Source organism: Mustela putorius, unplaced genomic scaffold (assembly GCF_011764305.1).
Source record: "Mustela putorius furo isolate JIRA1106 unplaced genomic scaffold, ASM1176430v1.1 tig00000145_pilon_pilon_pilon, whole genome shotgun sequence".
Taxonomy (NCBI): domain Eukaryota; kingdom Metazoa; phylum Chordata; class Mammalia; order Carnivora; family Mustelidae; genus Mustela; species Mustela putorius.
Genome location: NW_025421294.1, coordinates 10,021,183 through 10,041,034, shown reverse-complemented (window position 1 = coordinate 10,041,034; position 19,852 = coordinate 10,021,183). Strand labels below are relative to the sequence as shown.

Below are 19,852 nucleotides of genomic sequence, written 5' to 3'. Positions count from 1 at the left end.
TTAAAAAAAGAAAAAAAACCTGATGCTGAGCTAGAGAGAAATCATTAAGGGCTATGTTATAATAAATCTAAGATTATAAGCTATGTTATTATGAACCTAAAGTTTTTATTCCAAAATGAAGTTGGATGATTCTTCTCATATCAACTGATGATCTCACTTTGTGAATAAGTACTTCATGTGAAACAGAGCATTTATGCCTTTAACATGAAAGATAAAAGGATTTTTTCCTATTTTATATATGCAGAAGAGACTGATACATTAAAATAGTATATAATTGAAGATACCATAAAAGAAAATTTTAATTGGATTTTTATTATTATCTATAGATTTCCATATTTCCTACCTAAAATCATGGCTTCTAGATCGTATCTTAGAGTGAATACCAACTGATTTTCATTCTGAAGGCCCTGCAGCCTTTTAATGAGTCACAGAATTATTAAAGAATTCTGTCCCTCTTTACACCCATGTGGCGTCTACCTCACTCACTTACAACACCAAGCTGGAACTTGGTTTTTAATTACTTATCTTAAATGTACCACAGTTTGTTATCACTTTGTAAATTTAATTAGTCAAATTTTTACTTGTAAATATCAAATACCTTTATAACCATATGACTTTTAAATAGAGACTCTACAATTGAAAAAGGTTGAGTAACTAAGGTCAAATATAAGTGGCCAGTGGAGCTAGTAATAGAGGGCTTCAACTCTCCTAAAGTAATCACGTTTTAAAAACGTGATTTCTTTTCAAAAGCAAATCCATTAAAAAAACAATGACATAATTTTGCTACACTGGTGATAATAAAACTTCTTCCTGAAACTGCTACTTGAAGAACAATTTTAGCAACTTCTAGTCTAAAAAAACCCATAAAAAGTGCTGAACCTCATTTAATTACCTAACCTCACAGGAACTTGTTACTTATAAGGATATGTATACAAAGAGGGACTGTGAAAATTAAAACCATGATTGAAAAATAATGTTAATGAACTCTGAGATTCAATTCTTTTCTTCTTAATTCAACACTTTTGCCAAGTTTACAAAAAAGATTGTTTTTGCTTAAAGGTATATTTACCATTAGTAGTAATGGCTTCAGCTGGTGTGGACGTGCTTCAAGTGTTCTCTCTTGATTTAATATAAATGTCAAAAGTCACAGAAAGCACATATGTGTAATAAACTGCCAGGTCATTTCACCATTTTCTTCATTTTGCCTCAGCAACCATTTGTTAAGGTTTTTTCTTTGTAATTTCTTAAATATTGCAAGACAATTGGCAACTTCTTTAAGAGGAATATCCTCCAGGGGTATTCTGATTTGTAGGAAAGGCGAATCAATCTTTTAAAAGCTACAGACACCCTTAACTTCCAGTGCCCCCAAGATTTCCGCTGAAAATACACAGCCAATTACGCCAGAGACACAGCTAAATATTCAGCCAAGTGACCCCACCCAACATGCCTGCAGTACTTCCTGTTGTGCTCCCCAGATAATTTCCCCAGAAACTTCCTTCCCACCTCCTGGTATCACACTATACTCACAGCTCACCTCTGGGTTCTCAGCTCCTCAGAAAACACTAGCAATGCCTGTCTCTGGATATCTGTATCATAAAGGACAGAGAAAAGATCACCTTAAAGTTACATAGGGCAAATATAGGAGAACTAGAACAAAGGAGAGAGTCCTCAAATACCATCAATAACACTGGCTTTGAAAACCTACTCATGTGCCCGTATGTGCATGTGTGTGTGCATGCTACAAACTCTCTAAATGGCTAGATTACTCCTTTATAGATAGGGAAGGGTTTTTTCCTCCCTTCTTTAATTTGAAGAAAATTTATAGCATATTTCTCTTTTATTAACCATAAAAACAAGTGCAGTTGCTGAAGAAATTATGACTCAAGAAAGCAAATGTTTACTTTTAAACATGAACAGTTTTATATCTAATACCAAAGCCAGATAAAGAGAAATCTAAAATAAATAAAAATATGGCCAAAAGCACTTATCTAGCTCCCTAAAAATCTTTAGATTACCTAAAAGTCTCCTGCAAGAGGCCTTTCAAAAATACATCTAAAGAAATTATTTTGTTAAGGATGTTACTAACTGGTTCTTCTACCTTTAAATGTTGTAACTAAAAACACACATGTAGGGGCCCCTGGGTGGTGCAGTGGGTTAAAGCCTCTGCCTTCTGCTCAGGTTATGATCCTGGGGTCCTGGGATCGAGCCCCACATCGGGCTCTCTGCTTCCTGAGGAGCCTGCTTCCTCCTCTCTCTCTCTCTCTCTCTCTCTCTCTCTGCCTACTTGTGATCTCTGTCTGTCAAATAAATCAATAAAATCTTCTAAAAATAAATAAATAAATAAATAGTAAAAATAAAAACACACATGCATACACAGAATTTGTGAGGGTAAGTCATACAACAAATATTACCTAAGATATCAACCTACCCGGAGAAACCTTAATCCCTAATTTTACTTATACACCCTCTAAAACACTTTTCTTCATTCACAGTGTACATTAAAAAGAAAACCTGAAAAACATAAAGATTTTCCTGACTATCTGATTTTCCTGAAGTAAACGTATATTGGAAATTATGTTTTCTTCACCAGAGATCACATTGACTTTGGAGTTCTCGACATCTAGAGGGAATCCCCTACTCAGATGAAAGAAGAGTCCTGTCTATAATCACTAGACTAGAAGGAACTAAATATTAAGTAAAAATGATAAAACAGAGTGGTAAAAAGCACAGACATAGAGGATTCTAGTTTAACACACAGTAGGAGACCAAAAACAAACCAAAAAACCCCCAAACCCAAAAAAACACTGTTCAATAAACATTAGCTAGTGATGTAATTATTATGAATAATCATTGAAAGAACTGCTATAGATTCTGAAGAAGTGGCAGATTATTTTCATTTGGGGGAACAGGAGGAAACTCTCAGGAACAAAGAGATTTGAATGACATGTGGAATGGGGTAGGAAGGCAAGAGGTGTCAAGTTCTATGGTTCCACCTCAGGAATATATCTCCTCTCTGCCTTCTCCTTTTCCATAGTCATGAAACTGACATACACCTATTATTCTTGCAAACTCTTGGTCTCTTTGCATATTTTCTCTTTAGCCCAATCCATTCACAAACAACTGACAAGACAGTCATCAAGTGATCCTGAAGATCCAGGCAGACCAAGGCTGGAATAATGGACGTGTATTATATGTAATAAGGAAAATATTTACTTACAATGACACTCATTCAATGTCGATCACTGTACATTACACTGTAATCTACACATACTATACTTAATAAAACCACAACACCTAAAAGATACTTTACTATTCCCAGGAAACTGGGTAATAGGAAAATTGAGGCATTACGACAAGTAACTTGTTTAAAATCATGCAACTAGTAAATGGGAAGTCAGAATTAAAACTCAGGTAGGCTAGCTTCTGTTTAGGTGCTCTCCATACAAGTCACACAACACCTGAAACATTGTGTCAACTCAGTATGCTACTCTTGAAATGAGTCATGAAAATCCAAATAACCACAATCAACCTAGTAAATATAGCACAATAAAGGTGGAATGTGTTAGGATGTATAGTTAAGAGAATAATTTGTTTAAGAGAAAAAAAAACCTGTTAACACTGAAAATATTGATTAATGGATGTATGAGGAATAATTGAACAAGGTCCTGGCTTTCCAGCAGGTTACTCCATACCTCTTCCCTTAAGGGCTACATTAAGGAGAGAGGAGAGATTCAGGCTGTATGGTTTTCAAAGCAGATCCTGGACCCAAGCATAACAATAACAGGGAAGGAGAGTTCAACTGAATATTAGCAAGGACATCCCAATCAATAGACTTGCCAACAAACAGAATTTCTCTATATGACTCTCATCCAGGAAGTGTGCAGAGATGTTAAAGGGCTGGTCATCATAAATGTTATTCAAGGAATTCAACTATGGTATAAAGGGTAAAGCAGGTGGCAATAATGTTCTATAATTGAAATGGGCTAGCTATTCACCCAATCTGTTTGATCTTGTTCCTGGAAACAGCTGAAAATATGTCCCATCGTCCTTTGCAGTTAGATGTGCTCATTGAGCTGAGTTCTAACCAAGAAATAAGTGATATGTGTATTTCTAGGCCTGCATCATAAAAACTTACACATGTCATCTTCCCATTCTTTTCCCCTGATTCCACTGAGCATGGTGTGCTTAAAAATCATGTGTCATAAATAGTGGAGCTACAAGGTGGTAAGATCCCAGGTTGCTGAAACACTCCAGGGTAGCATGCATACCCATGAGAAGCAGCAGCAGATGAAACCATTTAGGGTGTCAATCCACTAAGATTCGGAGAGTATGTTGTAGAGCAACATGATTGCCTTATTTAAATGCCTTCAAATGGGATTTATTTTTTCAACCAGAGGGCAAATTATTTCAAACCAATGAACAGCTCTTATTCAGTCCTTTCATCAGTATGTACAAATCAAACACTTTCACCTCAATAAACTTAAAAATATTGGAAGGACAGGAATAACAGGCACAGTAACCAACATTCTGAGGTAAACATATAAGGCATGTATTTAAATGGCTCATCATCTAACTTAGGAGGAGCAAAGGATTTGAGTGTGGTAGTGGTAGCAGCAGTTTAGGTATCAAAAAATGTAAATACATCAAAACAGTTTGGAATTTTTTTTTAAATTCTGCATAGTGTTTAGTCCAAGTTATGAAAGCACAGGTAGCATAATATTTGTTTTTTTTTTTTTAAGATTTTATTTTATTTTATTTTTTTGTCAGAGAGAGAGCACAAGTAGGCAGAGAGGCAGGCAGAGGCAGAGCGAGAAACAGGCTCCCCCTGCTGAGCGAGGAGCCCCATGCAGGACTTGATCCCAGGAGCCCAGGATCACGACCCAAGCCAAAGGCAGCCGCTTAACTGACTGAGCCACCCAGGCATCCCTAAAATAATATTTGTTAAAAGATACCTATGGAGGGGCGCCTGGGTAGCTCAGTGGGTTAAGCGCTGCCTTGGCTCGGGTCATGGTCTCAGGGTCCTGGGATCGAGTCCCATATCATATGGGGCTCTCTGCTCAGCAGGGAGCCTGCTTCCCCTCTCTCTCTGCCTGCCTCTCTGCCTACTTGTGATCTCTGTCAAATAAATAAATAAAATCTTAAAAAAAATACCTATGGATATTACAAAAGTCTTGGGGATCATTGAACCAACATGAGGATGTGAGGTACTCTTTCCAAATCCCTTGCTGATGCTTTTAGTTCACAAAAGATAGGAGGATCCTCCTGAGTTACTGAGAATGATATTATGATTTTTATTTTCCATTTCCATTGCTCTTTTGATGCCTCCTTGATCTAGCTGAGACATGATATACCAAAATAAAATACCGTCAGAAAATTGTGCTCTTGGTGTTCCCCCAAACAGCACCAGAAAAGGAAGTGCCAGAAATTTCAGAAGAAAGCCTGTCTTCATGAGATTTCCTGCCTTCCTTACATTACATCTCAACATGTCTAAATAGTTCAGATAACCTTCAGATGAACTCTAGGTTGCTTCACTCAGTTGGAAATCAAGCAACCAAACTGAGGCTTATCTATTCAACAATGAGTACAATTTAGGAAGTATAATTTTTTAAAAGTATCTCAACCAAAAAGGACATTGGATATCAAAATTCTGGTATCTTCATGAACCAGAGTCAGCTTTCCTGCTCTGGCACCCTATTCTGGCCTGATTCTTTATAAAATATGCATAAAACAAATTCACCCACTATAAAAAAGATAACAATATCCATGCGGAAAATAAATGAGCAGCTTTCCTGCTCTGGTCTGAAGCCATCACTCTCCTCAGAGCATCTCCCAGGGTTTAACTATGTCTTTTACCCCATACTTAACCTCTAATTTTTTCAACAATACCTTATTCAGAGAAAAGTGACTTTTCCAGAATTTCTTTTTAAGCTTGGATAATGCATGGTTTTTCTTACCTTCCATATGAGCATTTTATCTAAATAACACAGAAATGCCATCTAGTTAAAATCCTGGAGGAAATAAGAACACTTCTCCAGTGAGAGATCTAGCTATTTGAAATTAAAATTCTAAGGCTGGACATCTCTTTGGGTGGGATGTGTATTTCCTTTGTCATCTATTTTCACCTACGATATTAATACAGTGCAGGGTATGGCCATGTTGCTAGTTTAGATTTTGACCCTCTCTACTTCTTGCTGCCTTTTCCCTAGAAGTATTATTTCTGATTTATTTATTTCTTTGATTTGCTTTGCCATTTCTGGCATGATCTTTGGTTTTCTATGGAAAAATTGTATTGAAAAAAATCAATTTCCCAACTACCAGATTCATTATGTTTTGTTTCAGCTGTTTTCTTTCTCATAATATTCATTTTACCAAAATGTGCAGGTAGTGTACAGAACCTACTGCTACCTAAAATAAACCAAATATGTATCACAGACAAACCCCTCCCCCCCACACACCATCATAGCTTAGAATTGCCTCTCCTCAGGCAAAACACTATAATGAGCTTAGACAATAGTAAATTTTAATATTTGTTTTTATAAAAGCAGGAAAATATCAGGACTCATCTAAAAAACTAGGTGAAAATATGCATAAAAATTCACCTATTATAAAAAAAGGTAACAATATTCACAAAGAAAATAAAAATATTGACAAAACACAGAATCCAAAATCAAAGAACACAACAATATTACCAAGTAACGGCCAGAAATTTCCTGCACAGAATTCCTAAACCCTTTCTTCTTTCCATTGAGTTTATAAATACATTAAAGTCAGTAGCAAAGGAGGGGCTTGAGGGGCATACCATTATACACACAGTACACAGTCTCTCCACACACATCTCTGTTCAACTGGGTGTTATGCAGAAAGGAGAACAAACTATGATTTTCCTCCTCTCCTTTCTGGTCCTTTCTTTCTTTCCTTTCTTTCCAGGTCCTAGTTACAGGACCTGGCAGGGATATTAGCTTATGAAATCAAAGAAACACCACCACATCGGTATGGGAGTAAAACTGCATTCTTATTTGACATCTGGAATCCAATTTTCCTGTAGGAACTTGCAATGGGTATTGAACTTTGGGAACCACCCACTTCAAGGATTCCCAGTCTAAAGGATTTCTGCTTTGACTAGGACAACTATGGGATCCCTTGGTAAGGTACAAGACTTCCCATAAATCACAGGTGAGGAATGATGAGAGTCCTCCCTCCCTACCCACACAAGCGAAAGCGGGGGAGGCGCACAGATCACCAGCCGTAACCGCCACCAATTCCGGTCAGCCTCGCAAACCTTACCACGTATGTGCCACCGTGAAACGCCGCTGTTTAGGGATGTTGCTGCTGAGAAGCATCCTCCGCAGGAGCCTAGGGGAATTTCTCGGAGAAATCACTGGAGAGAGCTTAGGAGAGACCGATTTCCTGGCTGGCTTGGACTTCTCCTGCTGCAACAGGTTTTCCCGCAAGGATTTCACAAGGTCCTCATTCAGCCAGGGGTTTGGACAATGCGGATTATCCACTTCAGGTACTGTTAAGGTGTCCGGGCTTGTCGTCTGCTGAGCCATTTTCCGGGTCAACTTTGTACAGTTGGCGACAATCCAGGGCAACGTGGTTCCCTGGCGTCTTTCCAGTGGCTGCTTCTCTGAGAGTCCGGGGAAACGTCCAGAGAAGCAGGTCCGATCCAGCTGTTGTTAGTTCATTTGGTCGCCTGCCTCAGTCTCTCCCTGAAGGTGGGGCTGGGTGTAGACGAGAAGAGCGCACTCCTCAGCGGAAGCTTGTTAAACGTCACCCCTGCTCTGCCGATCAGGGGAATATGGAGGGAAGCCTCTGCGTTAGCCTGGCTTTGTCAGCGCTACAAAGCAGCCTGTTAAACTATTGGAACTAATGCGCTGCAGCTGCTCCAGTGACTTCTGCTTATGTACATAAAAAGTCCTGGGGGGAGGGCTTAACCATCAGATGTCTGCTGCTTGGCTGTTTGGCTAGTCTTTCCATTTGCTTATTCCTGAATCCAAAGGAAAGAAAAACTTTGAACTTGACCTTCCTCTCCCGCAAGGGTTATTTATCTGCCATCAGTCCCCGTTCATAAAAGAAAATTGCTAGTCCTTTGCTTTTTATAAGGGAAGAATAAACAAGCACTAGCTAGATAAGGAGGAATACTTCCCTGTTCGCTAAATTCAATCTGATGCACCTTATAAGACAAATCCCAAGGAAATAAAATGGACTCTTTTTTTTCTCTTGTTAGAAACTAAAACAAAAGGTTTTAAAATACCACATATGGAACACATTACAGGTTGCTGTTGTGTTGTACAACCTTGCTAATTATGGCTCTTTCAAAGCATGGAACAGCAGTATTTACATCCAAGAACAGTATTTGTGATCTCTTTGGATTTAAACTGACGACATTCCAGAGGAGGATACAGTTTTTGTAAGAGTAGTTAAAAATGATTTTGAAGTTTCAATTATTACTGATGGTATACAAAACTTTATATAGTCAACTATAAAAGGGTAAAATAAATCTAGTTTTTCACAGTTATTTCCTTATTTTTCTTTTGATGTAAGATTTTCATTTGTGATCAACATGGTTTCAACACACTCAAAGGAGGTTTAAAATTTAAAAAAAAAATTCTTGCCTATTTAATTTACTACTGGAAATAAATTTAAAATGTTACAACAATTCAAGTAAGTAGGCAAGTATTATAATAAAGCCTGTTAAATCTCACTGTATGGAAAATGGAAATGCAAGCCTTTAACACTGGATTGTAAGGGAGTCCAAACCTTTGCATAGAGATATCCCCAGCAGTCTAGGGATGTTACAGAGAGTTCAGGATTGAAATCAAATCACTTTTCTCAGGAACTAAGAATATTTCTTTTGTATTTTAAAAACACAATGATTTAAGAAGGAATTAAGAAATACATCCAGATAAAAAAGAGAACAGAATAGTCTGATTCAACTGGAGTCTTTGTGTGTGTGTGTGTGTGTTGTTTTTTGGTTTTTGGTTTTTGGTTTTGGTTTCTACGATTGCTATTAGGTCAGTTTTTAAAGTTTTTCCCACCATACTCCCTCCATCGGTATTCCACCTTAAATTTAAATTCTTTGTCTTTAAATTGTTACAGAAAAAGATATGCTGAGGTTCTGTTTACAGGAGCACAGGGTCACCACCTGGTATAACTATAACAATCTAATGAGCCATACGTTCCATGACTTAATCAGAAAATCTGTTCTGCAAATACTCAAATTTTTAAAAATCAAGATGTGATTGTTCTTAAAGAATTTTCACCAGTACAAAAGGTTTCGTCACTGCTAAACTTTACGTGGCAAACAACCTTAGTTTAAACAAACTAAAGATGTCAATTTCTTCCTACATGTTAGCACTAAATGAGTATCCAATTTCTGTAAAGTGGGCTGAAGGACTATTGTATTAGGAGTTGTGCAAAACAGGTATGTAATGCTTGCCTTCAAAGAACTCTTACATTAATGGAAAAGACTGGACAATACTCAGGAGAAGGCACCAGAATATGTAGTAATAATTATCCAGTACAGAAAAATAAAATGAAAAATGTATGCATAACTGATGAGGAAATGTTAAGGTGGAGTAAAGCTTGCAGATGGAGGATCAAAAATTAGTGGAAAGGGGGCGCCTGGGTGGCTCAGTGGGTTAAAGCCTCTGCCTTCGGCTCAGGTCATGATCCCAGGGTCCTGGGATCTAGCCCCGCATCAGGCTCTCTGCTCAGCAGGGAGTCTGCTTCCCTTCCTCTCTCTCTGCCTGCCTCTCTGCCTACTTGTGATCTGTCAAATAAATAAATAAAAATCTTAAAAAAAAAAATTAGTGGAAAGGAAGATGACAAAGAAGTGCCTTCCAGGATAAGGAACTAGAATGTGCAAATGCAGTAAAGAAGAAATAAGCAAGTCTGTTTGAAGAAAAAATAAAAAAATAAAGCCCAGTAGTCAATAGATATAAAACTTATTCAGGTTTGTAGAAATGAAAGAATTCAGATAGCAGAATAAAGTGAGGGGGGGGGGGAACACACTAAACAACAAGTAGCAAGTTCATATGCCCAGCCCTCAAAATATTAGAAAAATGTCCCACTGTCTAAAAACAGTTCTAATCAGCAAACATCTGTGGGCATTTATTTTGTGCTAGATATTATATGAAATGGTCTAGGATATTTAAAGATTAGCTAGATGCTGTCCACTTTGTCTGGGCATTTATTATCCTGTAAATTAACTGCAAAACAATTCACATGTCAAAGTATAGCCCAAGTACCTAATGAAAGCCGGGAAGCTAAAGATACTTAATGTCCGGTTTTAAGTAGAGAAACATGATTCTCAATGACCAAATAAAGGAATCTGTAAGACTAAGAATACTATAGGCCATACAATGGAAAATTCATTGAGTTCAGGATATTCGAGGTTCTAGTTCTTCCTTTCAGTAACTTCATTTAAAAGGAGTAAAATATTTACAAGTTAGTCTTCTCATAAGTGGCATGTCATGTAGATGCTCAGAGATTAGGTACTCTGTTGATGAGAATAACTAAGCTAAAATGGAAGATATAATAATATTCTATTGAAAATTCATTGAGTTCTAAAACTGAGCAAAGGCATTCTGCAAATTTCCCATTGCTTTAGTGCTTATTAAAGGACTCCACCATAGACATAGAATTAGCTGCCCTTCTTCTACAGGTTTCCCTATCCTATCATTATTTGATTAATATCCCAATATCTACAATTACTCTCCTGAATTCCCAAAATGATATATGGCATTCACACAGCTTTTTGAAAATAAAATTAATTTTGTTTTGAGAATTCTTTGCCATGCTCCCTTCAAATAATTTGGAAAACCCCATAGCGTTTCAAAATCATGCTTGAAAAATCACTGCCTTAAAAGTAAAGTTAAAACTTGTAAAGTTCTGAAGATATCCAAAGGTGGGTGAGGTTTGGATAAACTGGTGATTTTCTTTGTAATAATGCAGAGGGTCAAGGGAACTCTTTCAACAGGAATACGAAACAGTTTGCCTTCCTTTCTTTTCCTTTATAACAAAATCTCTTTAAAATTAGCTGCCAGAAACTTTTCTGAAAAACACAGTACTGAAAATGACAACCAAATAAGGCCTTTGGTTTTAACAAGTGGAAATTTGAAAGTGGGTGAAATGTTTTGACAAAAGTCACCCACGCCTAGAACAGCAGATAACATCTCTTAATTTCATAAAGGTTTTCCTAAATATCTTAATTTATGGATTTTCTAAATTTGCTTTTTTAGATTATTTGGATCTTCGATAATATTTATTTAATTAATTATTCACAGGCAGCAAAACAAAAAAGAAATAAGATTTGTACAGGTTCTGGAACAAGGATTGAAAAATGTGCTCTGGTCTAGGTAAGATATAAGCAAGGCTGGATTTCCCATAATTTAAAAGGAGCAATAGTGCAGCTAATACAAAAGGATGGATAAATTAAAGTGATTTATATGTGACTATAGAATGCATTGCATGCTTCTGCCAACTGTGTTTTTTAAGATTTTATCCATTTATTTGACAGAGTGAGAGAGCAAAAGCAGGCCGAGCAGCAGGGAGAAGCAGACTCCCCACCAAGCAGGAGCCCAATGCGGGGTTCCATCCCAGGACCCCGGGGTTATGACCAAAGCCCAAGGCAGCTGTCCAACCCACTGAGCCACCTAGGCTCTCCTGCCAACTGTGTTTTAATTAGGTAAACAGTGTGCTAAAATGAGACTGCTTTTTAACCTGCCCATAGGATATAGTCTGTGGAAACGATCTGATAGTGGGAAAGTTTTTATTATCTAGTAGTTAAGAAGAGTGTGTTTGGAACCAAAAAGCTTGTTTTGAATTCCAGCTATGATACTTACTGTTACTTGAATTCTGTGGATCAGTTCCTCATCTGGGAAACTGAATTATAATAACAGCTATTGCATAAGAATGCTTCAAAAATTAAGTATGTTAATACCCTTGAAATAATGAGTTTAGAAGAATGCTTGTATACAGTAAACACCCAATAAATGCCACCTGCCACTAGATGATAGCAGGAACTTAAAAAATTTACACTCAGTAGATATCACCTCTGTGCCAGGCACTTTGCATTGTATTTCATTAAATTCTTACAATAACTCTAAGTGTATTATTTCATTACCACTATTTTATAGATGAGAGCATAAGGAAGTTAAATGACTTGCCCGAAATTGGGGCCTGTGGGTGGCTCAGTCAGTTAGGTGTCCCGACTCTTGATTTTGGCTCAGGTCATGATCTCAGTTTCATGATTTCAGGGTCCTGAGATCAAGCCTAGTGTCAGGCTCCCCACTCAGCAGGGAGTCTGCTTCTCTCACTCACTCTCTCCCTCTGCCCCTCCCCCTGTTCATGCATTCTCTTTGTCTTTAAAATAAATAAATAATTTTTTTAAAAAATTTAACTTGCCCAAAGCCATATAGTTCAACAGTGTCAAACCAAGACTTCATTATCTATGAAGTACCAGGGCCTCCTATTTCAACTCTACACTAAATCACCCCCCAAAAGAAAGTTGATCCAATACTTAAAATCAATGGCGGATCTTTTTACTAAAAAAAAATAGTAGAGATTTGAGTGCGCTGAGCCCTTCGTCTAGTTAACACTAACTTCTGCCCTTTGCTCCACTCAGGACATACACCATGGCAACCTGTGGAGCCTGCCAAGTCATGAAATTCTTACAAAGGCATGGTATTCTAGTAAGGGCAGCTCGAGGTGGAATTCCTGAGTGTTTTTTCATCTATATGTCTGTACTTCTTTGACACAAAGCCATTTTTATTAAACTCCATGGTAGTTTTCCAGTTTGCAAAAGCATATATTCTCAAATTATTTCATTTTAAATTTTCATTCTGATCATTTTTCATTTAGAATTTATATAATTACAAATTCTGATAATAAAATTATACGATCCCTACACTGAAAAGCACATCTGGATGTTGTGGAACAGGGCTTTTTAAATCATCATCATCATCACTAAATTTTTACCAGATTCTGGGCTGGTTGGCAGAGATTAAAAATAGTAAAATATTTACTTGAAAATAGGAGATACACACAACCCTCCAACAAAGAAATTAAAGGATATCAAATTAATAACAGAAAAAACAATCAGTGCCTCAAGGGTTGAGGAATAACTAATATATATGTTTCTTGACCATGTAACTTGAAGAAGCAGCGGGAGTTGAATTTGAAAGAAGGTATGTATGGAAGAATCATTATAAGACAGTTTGGAGGAGTAGATTATCATGCAGATGAAAGAAATGTTGGATTTTTAGACTCTTCCCTATGGAATAGTTAGTAAAATTTACTTGGGATATAAACAAATAATAGAGAGATTTAAATTAAGATTAACTTAGTGGCAATGTGTACTATAATTTGGGGGGGATGTGTAAAGGCTGTTTGTTTAATAGTTCCAACTCAATATACATCTGTATAGAAATGGAAAGAAAGGGGCTAATGACCCAATGTTTGGAAGGATTTGTTCACTGACTATGAGCATTCAAGCCAATAGGGAACTCAAAAATAGACTGGTCATTTCTTAACCTAATCAATTATACTTTCCATCTAATTAAGTATGGTTCACCAAATTAATTATCAAAAGGCTACTAACGTAAAAAAAATCTAGGGTTTATTAAACACAAGAAGTCTATCTATCTTGATTTATAGTCGAGCTATATTTTGAGCATACAACATGAGGTTCCCGACTCAATTTAATAAAAATATTAAATGAGTATTTTTCATGGATTAAATCTAGTTAAGCATATTTTTTCTCCTAGATTAGATTAAATGTTAGAGATACTTCTACTGAAATAGTAAACCAGTATTTCATTTAAAAGAAAAATTATTTTATAGGGTACAAATTATACTAGCAACATTAGCACAGCATATTTATTTTATTTCTTTTTTTTTAAGATTTTATTTATTTGATAGAGATTACAAGTAGTCAGAGAGGCAGGCAGAGAGAGAGAGGGGAGGAAGCAGGCTCCCCACTTAGCAGAGAGCCCCATGCAGGGCTCGATCCCAGAACCCTGAGACCAGGACCTGAGCTGAAGGCAGAGGCTTCAACCCACTGAGCCACCCAGGCGCCCCTATTTATTTCTGACAAAATAGTTGCACTATAATTTTTGTAACACTTTTCTTTCCTTCTGATCAAGTCACTTATAAAAGCTGCCAATTCTGGAACAGAATTATTCCTGGTTAGTATGCTAAAATGATACACTAGAATACCATCTCTAAATAATAGCCAAACTTGAGTAAAGGCTATAGGTTTTGATGGCCACTAAGATTTTAACACATTATAACATCCTGTATTTCTGGGTCTTTTTTCAGTGGACAGACTCCAGCATTTTGCCTTCAACTCGCCGACAAAAAATCCCTATATTCTACTATATCTGTAGTAGACCATCCCCTAGCATACTGAATGACTGAAAAAGTCAGTAGCTATAAGTGAAGAACATATATCCCCTTAGCTTAAGCACTCTGCATCATGACCTAATTTGGCCTTCACAATCGAGCCACTGAGGTAGGTACTATTACCCCCATTTTAAAGTTGAGAAAACTCTGGCATGGAAGTTAGACAACTTCCTTATAGGCATACTGAACACTCAGTAGGTTAAAGAGTTGAGATGTTAAACCAGACAATCCTAGTCCAGAGACTATGCTTATAAACCACTGCTCTATAATGCCTTTGCATTTAAAAAATAAAAAGTCAACCAAATTAATAAAGGTACTCTAAGCAAAATTTATTCGTATAACTTGACATCTACAAACCTAATCTCACTATAAAATATGTTTCAACAATTTTAGAAGTGAAATGTTTCCAAAAAACTAACCAATGTCCAACAGCAATAGTATTTTTGAGACTCTGACAGGTATTTCTTTGCAATCAGAAGATCTCCAAACTCCCCAAAACTGTTCATTGTATCAGGAAAAGAAAGTGAATGCACAAAATAACTTGGGTAGACTTTCCGAGTCTTTTGCTGTTTTTGTCCACATAGCAGACATGTTAGTGAACAAAATCCAACATGTATCCCAAATTCAGAGTAATATCATACAGTAGTAGTCTATTCAAACTTTGGACATCAAGGAGCACATTTCCCCATCTCCTTTGTATTCTCTCTATCCATCCCCCACTGGCCCCATAGCATAATATGACTGGAAAGCTTCCCTCTCACCTTGACACATAATATCTGTTTCAGTCATTCTGTTTTTTGGATAGGGTTTTTATAAGACAAAATAGTATATTTCACCAAAAGCATCCATAATTCTGGAGTTTATAATTGTAGTTGGCAATTTACTTTCTAAAGCTTAACATACTTAGACAATGATTCCTCATAAGCCAATCGTATCTTTAGGGTGATACGTTTCATATCTAACCTTTCCCAACTTGGTCATTTATGTAGGATGTTTTACAGAAGGTATTACAGAAACTGTAGTTTTATTCCCAATTTTGTAATTAACTAGCTAATTCACCTTAAATAATTTCATTCAGTTTCTGTGGAACTCCGTTTTCTAGTTAAAAGTCCTGTAACTTTCCTAGGGTTAACTTAAAAAAAAGAAGAAGAAGGAGGAGGAGGAGGAGGAGGAGGAAAGAAAACCCAGATGTGTTGTTGATTTCAAGTTTTAGCTTCCATTTAAGAAAAATTGTTATCCCAAGTGCATCCCAAGGCAGTATGCTCTCCTCCATTTGCCATGTAGTAACAGTATGTTTCCCAGATAATGCTTTAAAAAGAGAAACAGAAAAGATATATTCAATGTTTAAGAAAATAAGAGGGGACTGCACTAACAAGGTGCCTGACTAATGCTTTTATGGCCCTGAAACTTGTGAAAATTCCTTCTCTAACTAGGTAACAAAATTTATTCTGACATCTGAGTCACAGCTTGAGAGACAGAGTGGGAGAGCAATGCCTAAGTTAATTGAATATTTTGAATCAAATTGTTTTACTTCTAAAATAATGAAACTACAGAGCCACATATACATATTAAGTGTTATATAATAAGTCAGACTTTCTAACGTTTCAGGACCTAACTTATTATTGAATAAAAGAGAAACTTATGTATTCATTTTTCATAAAGTGTGCCCCACCAAAGACTAGTTTTGCCCAAATTTAATGAGCACTGAATGGGCAAAAAAACCATTTTGTGAATTTAAAAAAAGGGGGGGGGGCAGCATTGAATTCAGTTAAACAGGTTTCCTTATAGTAAGATCTCTTAGTCCTTTAATATGCTACTGTGATTTATGAACTCCAACTTGGTTGGCTCTGAATCCACCTGCATCTTCCAGCATGTTCAGAGATGGTTATTCTCAGAACCCGTACCTGGCCTTACTACAAACATCCCTCTGAACATAGCTGATAGATAATATGAACCTTCCCGGGCTTCTGGTATGCTTCTGGTATTTCCTTCTTCTGAACTGCAGTCAAACACAATGCTTTGACTGAACCAGGAGTAGTCCAGGTACTGCCTCATTCCAGTCCCTCTAGACCCTGGGTTATTGTTGTGCTCTTGGACTGAGGTTGAGTCTAAGTCCTCCTTCCTTTTTAATTGGTATTCCTCCCTTAGTAAAAGGCAAAACTTTAGCAGAGGCTATGAAATAACTGCGCTGTAGGTCAAAATGACAACTTTGTTGATAACATGCTAGTTAGAAGGCTGTGAAGAGGCTAAGGGGCCAAAGAAAGACTGGTCTACAAGCCACTGTTGGTGAGAAGGTGTGCAAAGGCAACCGAAGGCCAAACAAGTGCTTTTCAAGCTTTAAATTACTTAATAATGTGGCATTATGTGGCAACCATGCCAAAGATAGATTCTGATTCAGTAAGTCTGGGGTGGGGCTAGAGTTTGGATTTCCAAAGCTCCCAGGTGAAGCTACTCCTGGTCCATGGAGGCCTCCTTAAGTCTTTAGGGACAAGAGGAAGTAGAGATTGATGGAATTGAAGTCTAGCAAATGAAGGTATTAACCCAGGAGATGCTATTTCCGATTTTAATCCAGCCATTTGTGTAGTGCTTACACTGGTTGTGGATTTTTTTTTTAAGGAAGGTATTTTTACTTTTTAAGTAAACTCTATCCCCAACATGAGACTCAAAAGATCAAATGTCACATGCCCTACTGATGGAGTCTGACAAGTGCTCTGGTTGTTAATATTTTAATAAATAAAGGATTTTTAAAAATAAACACTATTCCATAACAATACCATAAGCTGGGGTGCCTGGGTGGCTCAGTGGGTTAAGCCTCTGCGTTTCAGGTCAAGATCCCAGGGTCCTGGGATCGAGCCCTCGATTGGGCTCTCTGCTCGGCAGGGAGCCTGCTTCCCCCGTCTCTCTCTGGCTGCCTCTCTGCCTACTTGTGATCTCAGTCTGTTAAATAAATAAATCAAATATTTAAAAAAAAAATACCATAAACTATTTTTCCCCCAAAGGAGCACAAACACTATTAAAGACTAAATTCTAAATTCTAAAAGGGAATTTTGCTATATTGGAGCCACACTTTTAAGACGAGGCAAAAAAAGACTTAATAGAAGTTGAAAAACAAACTGCAAGTGTGGTGAAATTCTTTGCATGTTTCTACATTACTAATTAAAACTAAAAGGCAAACCTTATTTAAGACTTCTAGATTATTTCCAGGATGTATTTTAATTAATTTGAAAGCATTTAATTGGACAAAATACTACATGTTACGTTCCATGGATATAAGGGAGATGCTGATCTTTGTGTATCTGAGGACACCATATTCATTCTTTTCTGTTTACAGTTAGCTGTGACTTTCAGTCAAGTCTTCTGCGTGTACAGCATTTGTCAAGAACACTCATAATCAAGATTTACCCACACCCAACTGACCTCTCTATTTATCATCTAAACAGTTAAAGGAGAATGTGTTGTTGCTTCCATCAACCCAGTACACCTAACCCTATATTAAGTCTATGTATAACTGTATAAACAAGTATGAGCTTTTCTTTCTGGTGCTTTTGAAGAACTTATTCTGACCTGGAAGTGCTCAAATTATGCTAAATTAATTAAATAATTATAAATTATTAGTGCTAAATAATGAAGACTAACCTGAGTTTTCTCCAAAATTATTATTTTTCAGCCCTAATAAAATAAATGTGAATACATATTATTACACTAACAATAACAAAAATATGCATTCTAGATGGTTTAATAAATACTGTATATTTTGTAATTTTATAAACATTGTATAAAGCCAGACAGTAATTATTTAACCCATGATGAAGGAAAAATAATGCCTGACAAAGAAATCCTTGTGCTGTGCCCATGGCAAATCCACTTCATTCTGAGCCACAGTTGTCTTGTGATCCTTGTATATTAAATGCCTAGAATATAGTGTGTTCAGCAGACAGATGTTAAAGGAAGGGAAAAAAGGAGTCAATGGTTTGTGTAGTTTGTTTTAATATTTGTTGTGAGCTTTTAGATAGCTAGGCTAAAAGGATGGCATGTCCCTATCCATTTACACTGATCTACCCACTAAAAGTTTAAAATGTTTTAGAAATCCTATAGTTAGACAAGCTTCCAATTTTACAAATGCATTATCTATTCTCACTGCAAAACACTTTAAAGTTACCCAGAAATCTAAAGGTCTTATAAACCACCATCCTCAAACTCGGCCCTTAGCATAGGGAACCCTGTGATCAGTTGTGTCTCTTTCTAGCCTCTGCTGTCCATTATAGGAAACACTAGTCCCATGTGGCTATTTAGTACTTGAAATGTGGCCAATGCAACTGAGTAACACAATTTTTATTTTTTACATTTTTACTAATTGAAATTTAAATAGTCTTTTCCAGCTAACGTCTACCATACTAGACAGCAATATTCTAGACCTCCATGTGATTTCACAAATAATTATGTGCCCAGAGGAATGTATACCACTGTTTTCTGCGGCTTTTGTTTTTGAGCAGTGTGCCATGCTTAATGATCATTCTCATCATTTAGCAACTTTTTTTTTTCTTCAACAAAGATCTTCCCCGTTATCTTTAGCTGAGGCACAGTATTCCATAGCATGGCCATTTCTCAGCTCTGTTCGCTGTTTCCATGTTGATGGGCATTCAGGTATCCAGTTTTTCACTATCACGTACAAAGAACTGCCTTGCAACCTCCTCATTGGGCACACATCCCAGGAATTTTTTTTTAAATAATAGATACATAAAAGCAGGATTCTCAAATGATAAGGTATAAGCATTTTTCATTTTAGTAGAACTGCCAAATTGTTCTTCTAAGTGGTTGATTCAATTTATACTCCCACCAACAGTGTTTGAGTTCCCACATTTTTTTCCTTAAACAGGATTATGCTGCCATCAATTTCTTTGCACTAGCTGTCAGACCCTTTTTTTCTTCCCTCAAGAATATCTTCTATTTTTTTTAGGGTGGAAGGAACTAACAAGAGCATCAATGGCCACCATTAAAATTCACAGAAGTTGGAAAATATATTTCACTTTCTTTCCAAGTCTGTGTTCAATGTTTGCTCTTTGACAATTCTAGTTGACCAAGCATTTCCCTGGAGTGTCTCTAATATGACAATATCTACACATTATAGAAGACTTTTTCAAAAGAAAAAGCATTAGCTTTCTCTCTCAGTAATGCTCTGGCACTACTCAGTGAAATATGTTTTAAATTGCTTTTCCTATAATAAAGACAGATTGTGTTGTGCATTTATCCTTCTTGCCTAGACCCTGTTTTATACAACAGCATAGAATTTTCCAATGCATGACCAGGACTCCATTACTATTTTGTGGAATTTTTGTCTTTCAGCAAAATTAAGTCTAGATAAGGACCGAATTTGTAAATTCACTGGATCCTGGTCTGACAGCAGCATCCTTAGGTAAATTGTTTCGTGCAATCGAAAGAGCACTTG

General features: G+C 36.8%; 1 protein-coding gene across 7 annotated transcripts in view; it reads right to left on the bottom strand.

Moving 5' to 3' along the window:
• Positions 1 to 19,852, bottom strand: part of PDE4D (phosphodiesterase 4D) — a 1,492,536-nt gene that overhangs the window by 739,588 nt on the left and 733,096 nt on the right. The window contains exon 1 of one of the 7 annotated variants that reach the window (XM_004744611.3): positions 7,285 to 7,910. The exons of the other annotated variants lie outside the window; for them this stretch is intronic. Coding sequence (XP_004744668.1) covers positions 7,285 to 7,550 — 266 coding nt within the window. The 5' untranslated portion in view covers positions 7,551 to 7,910. Of the gene's footprint in view, positions 1 to 7,284; positions 7,911 to 19,852 lie in introns of those variants that run through there. 7 annotated transcript variants of the gene reach the window in all.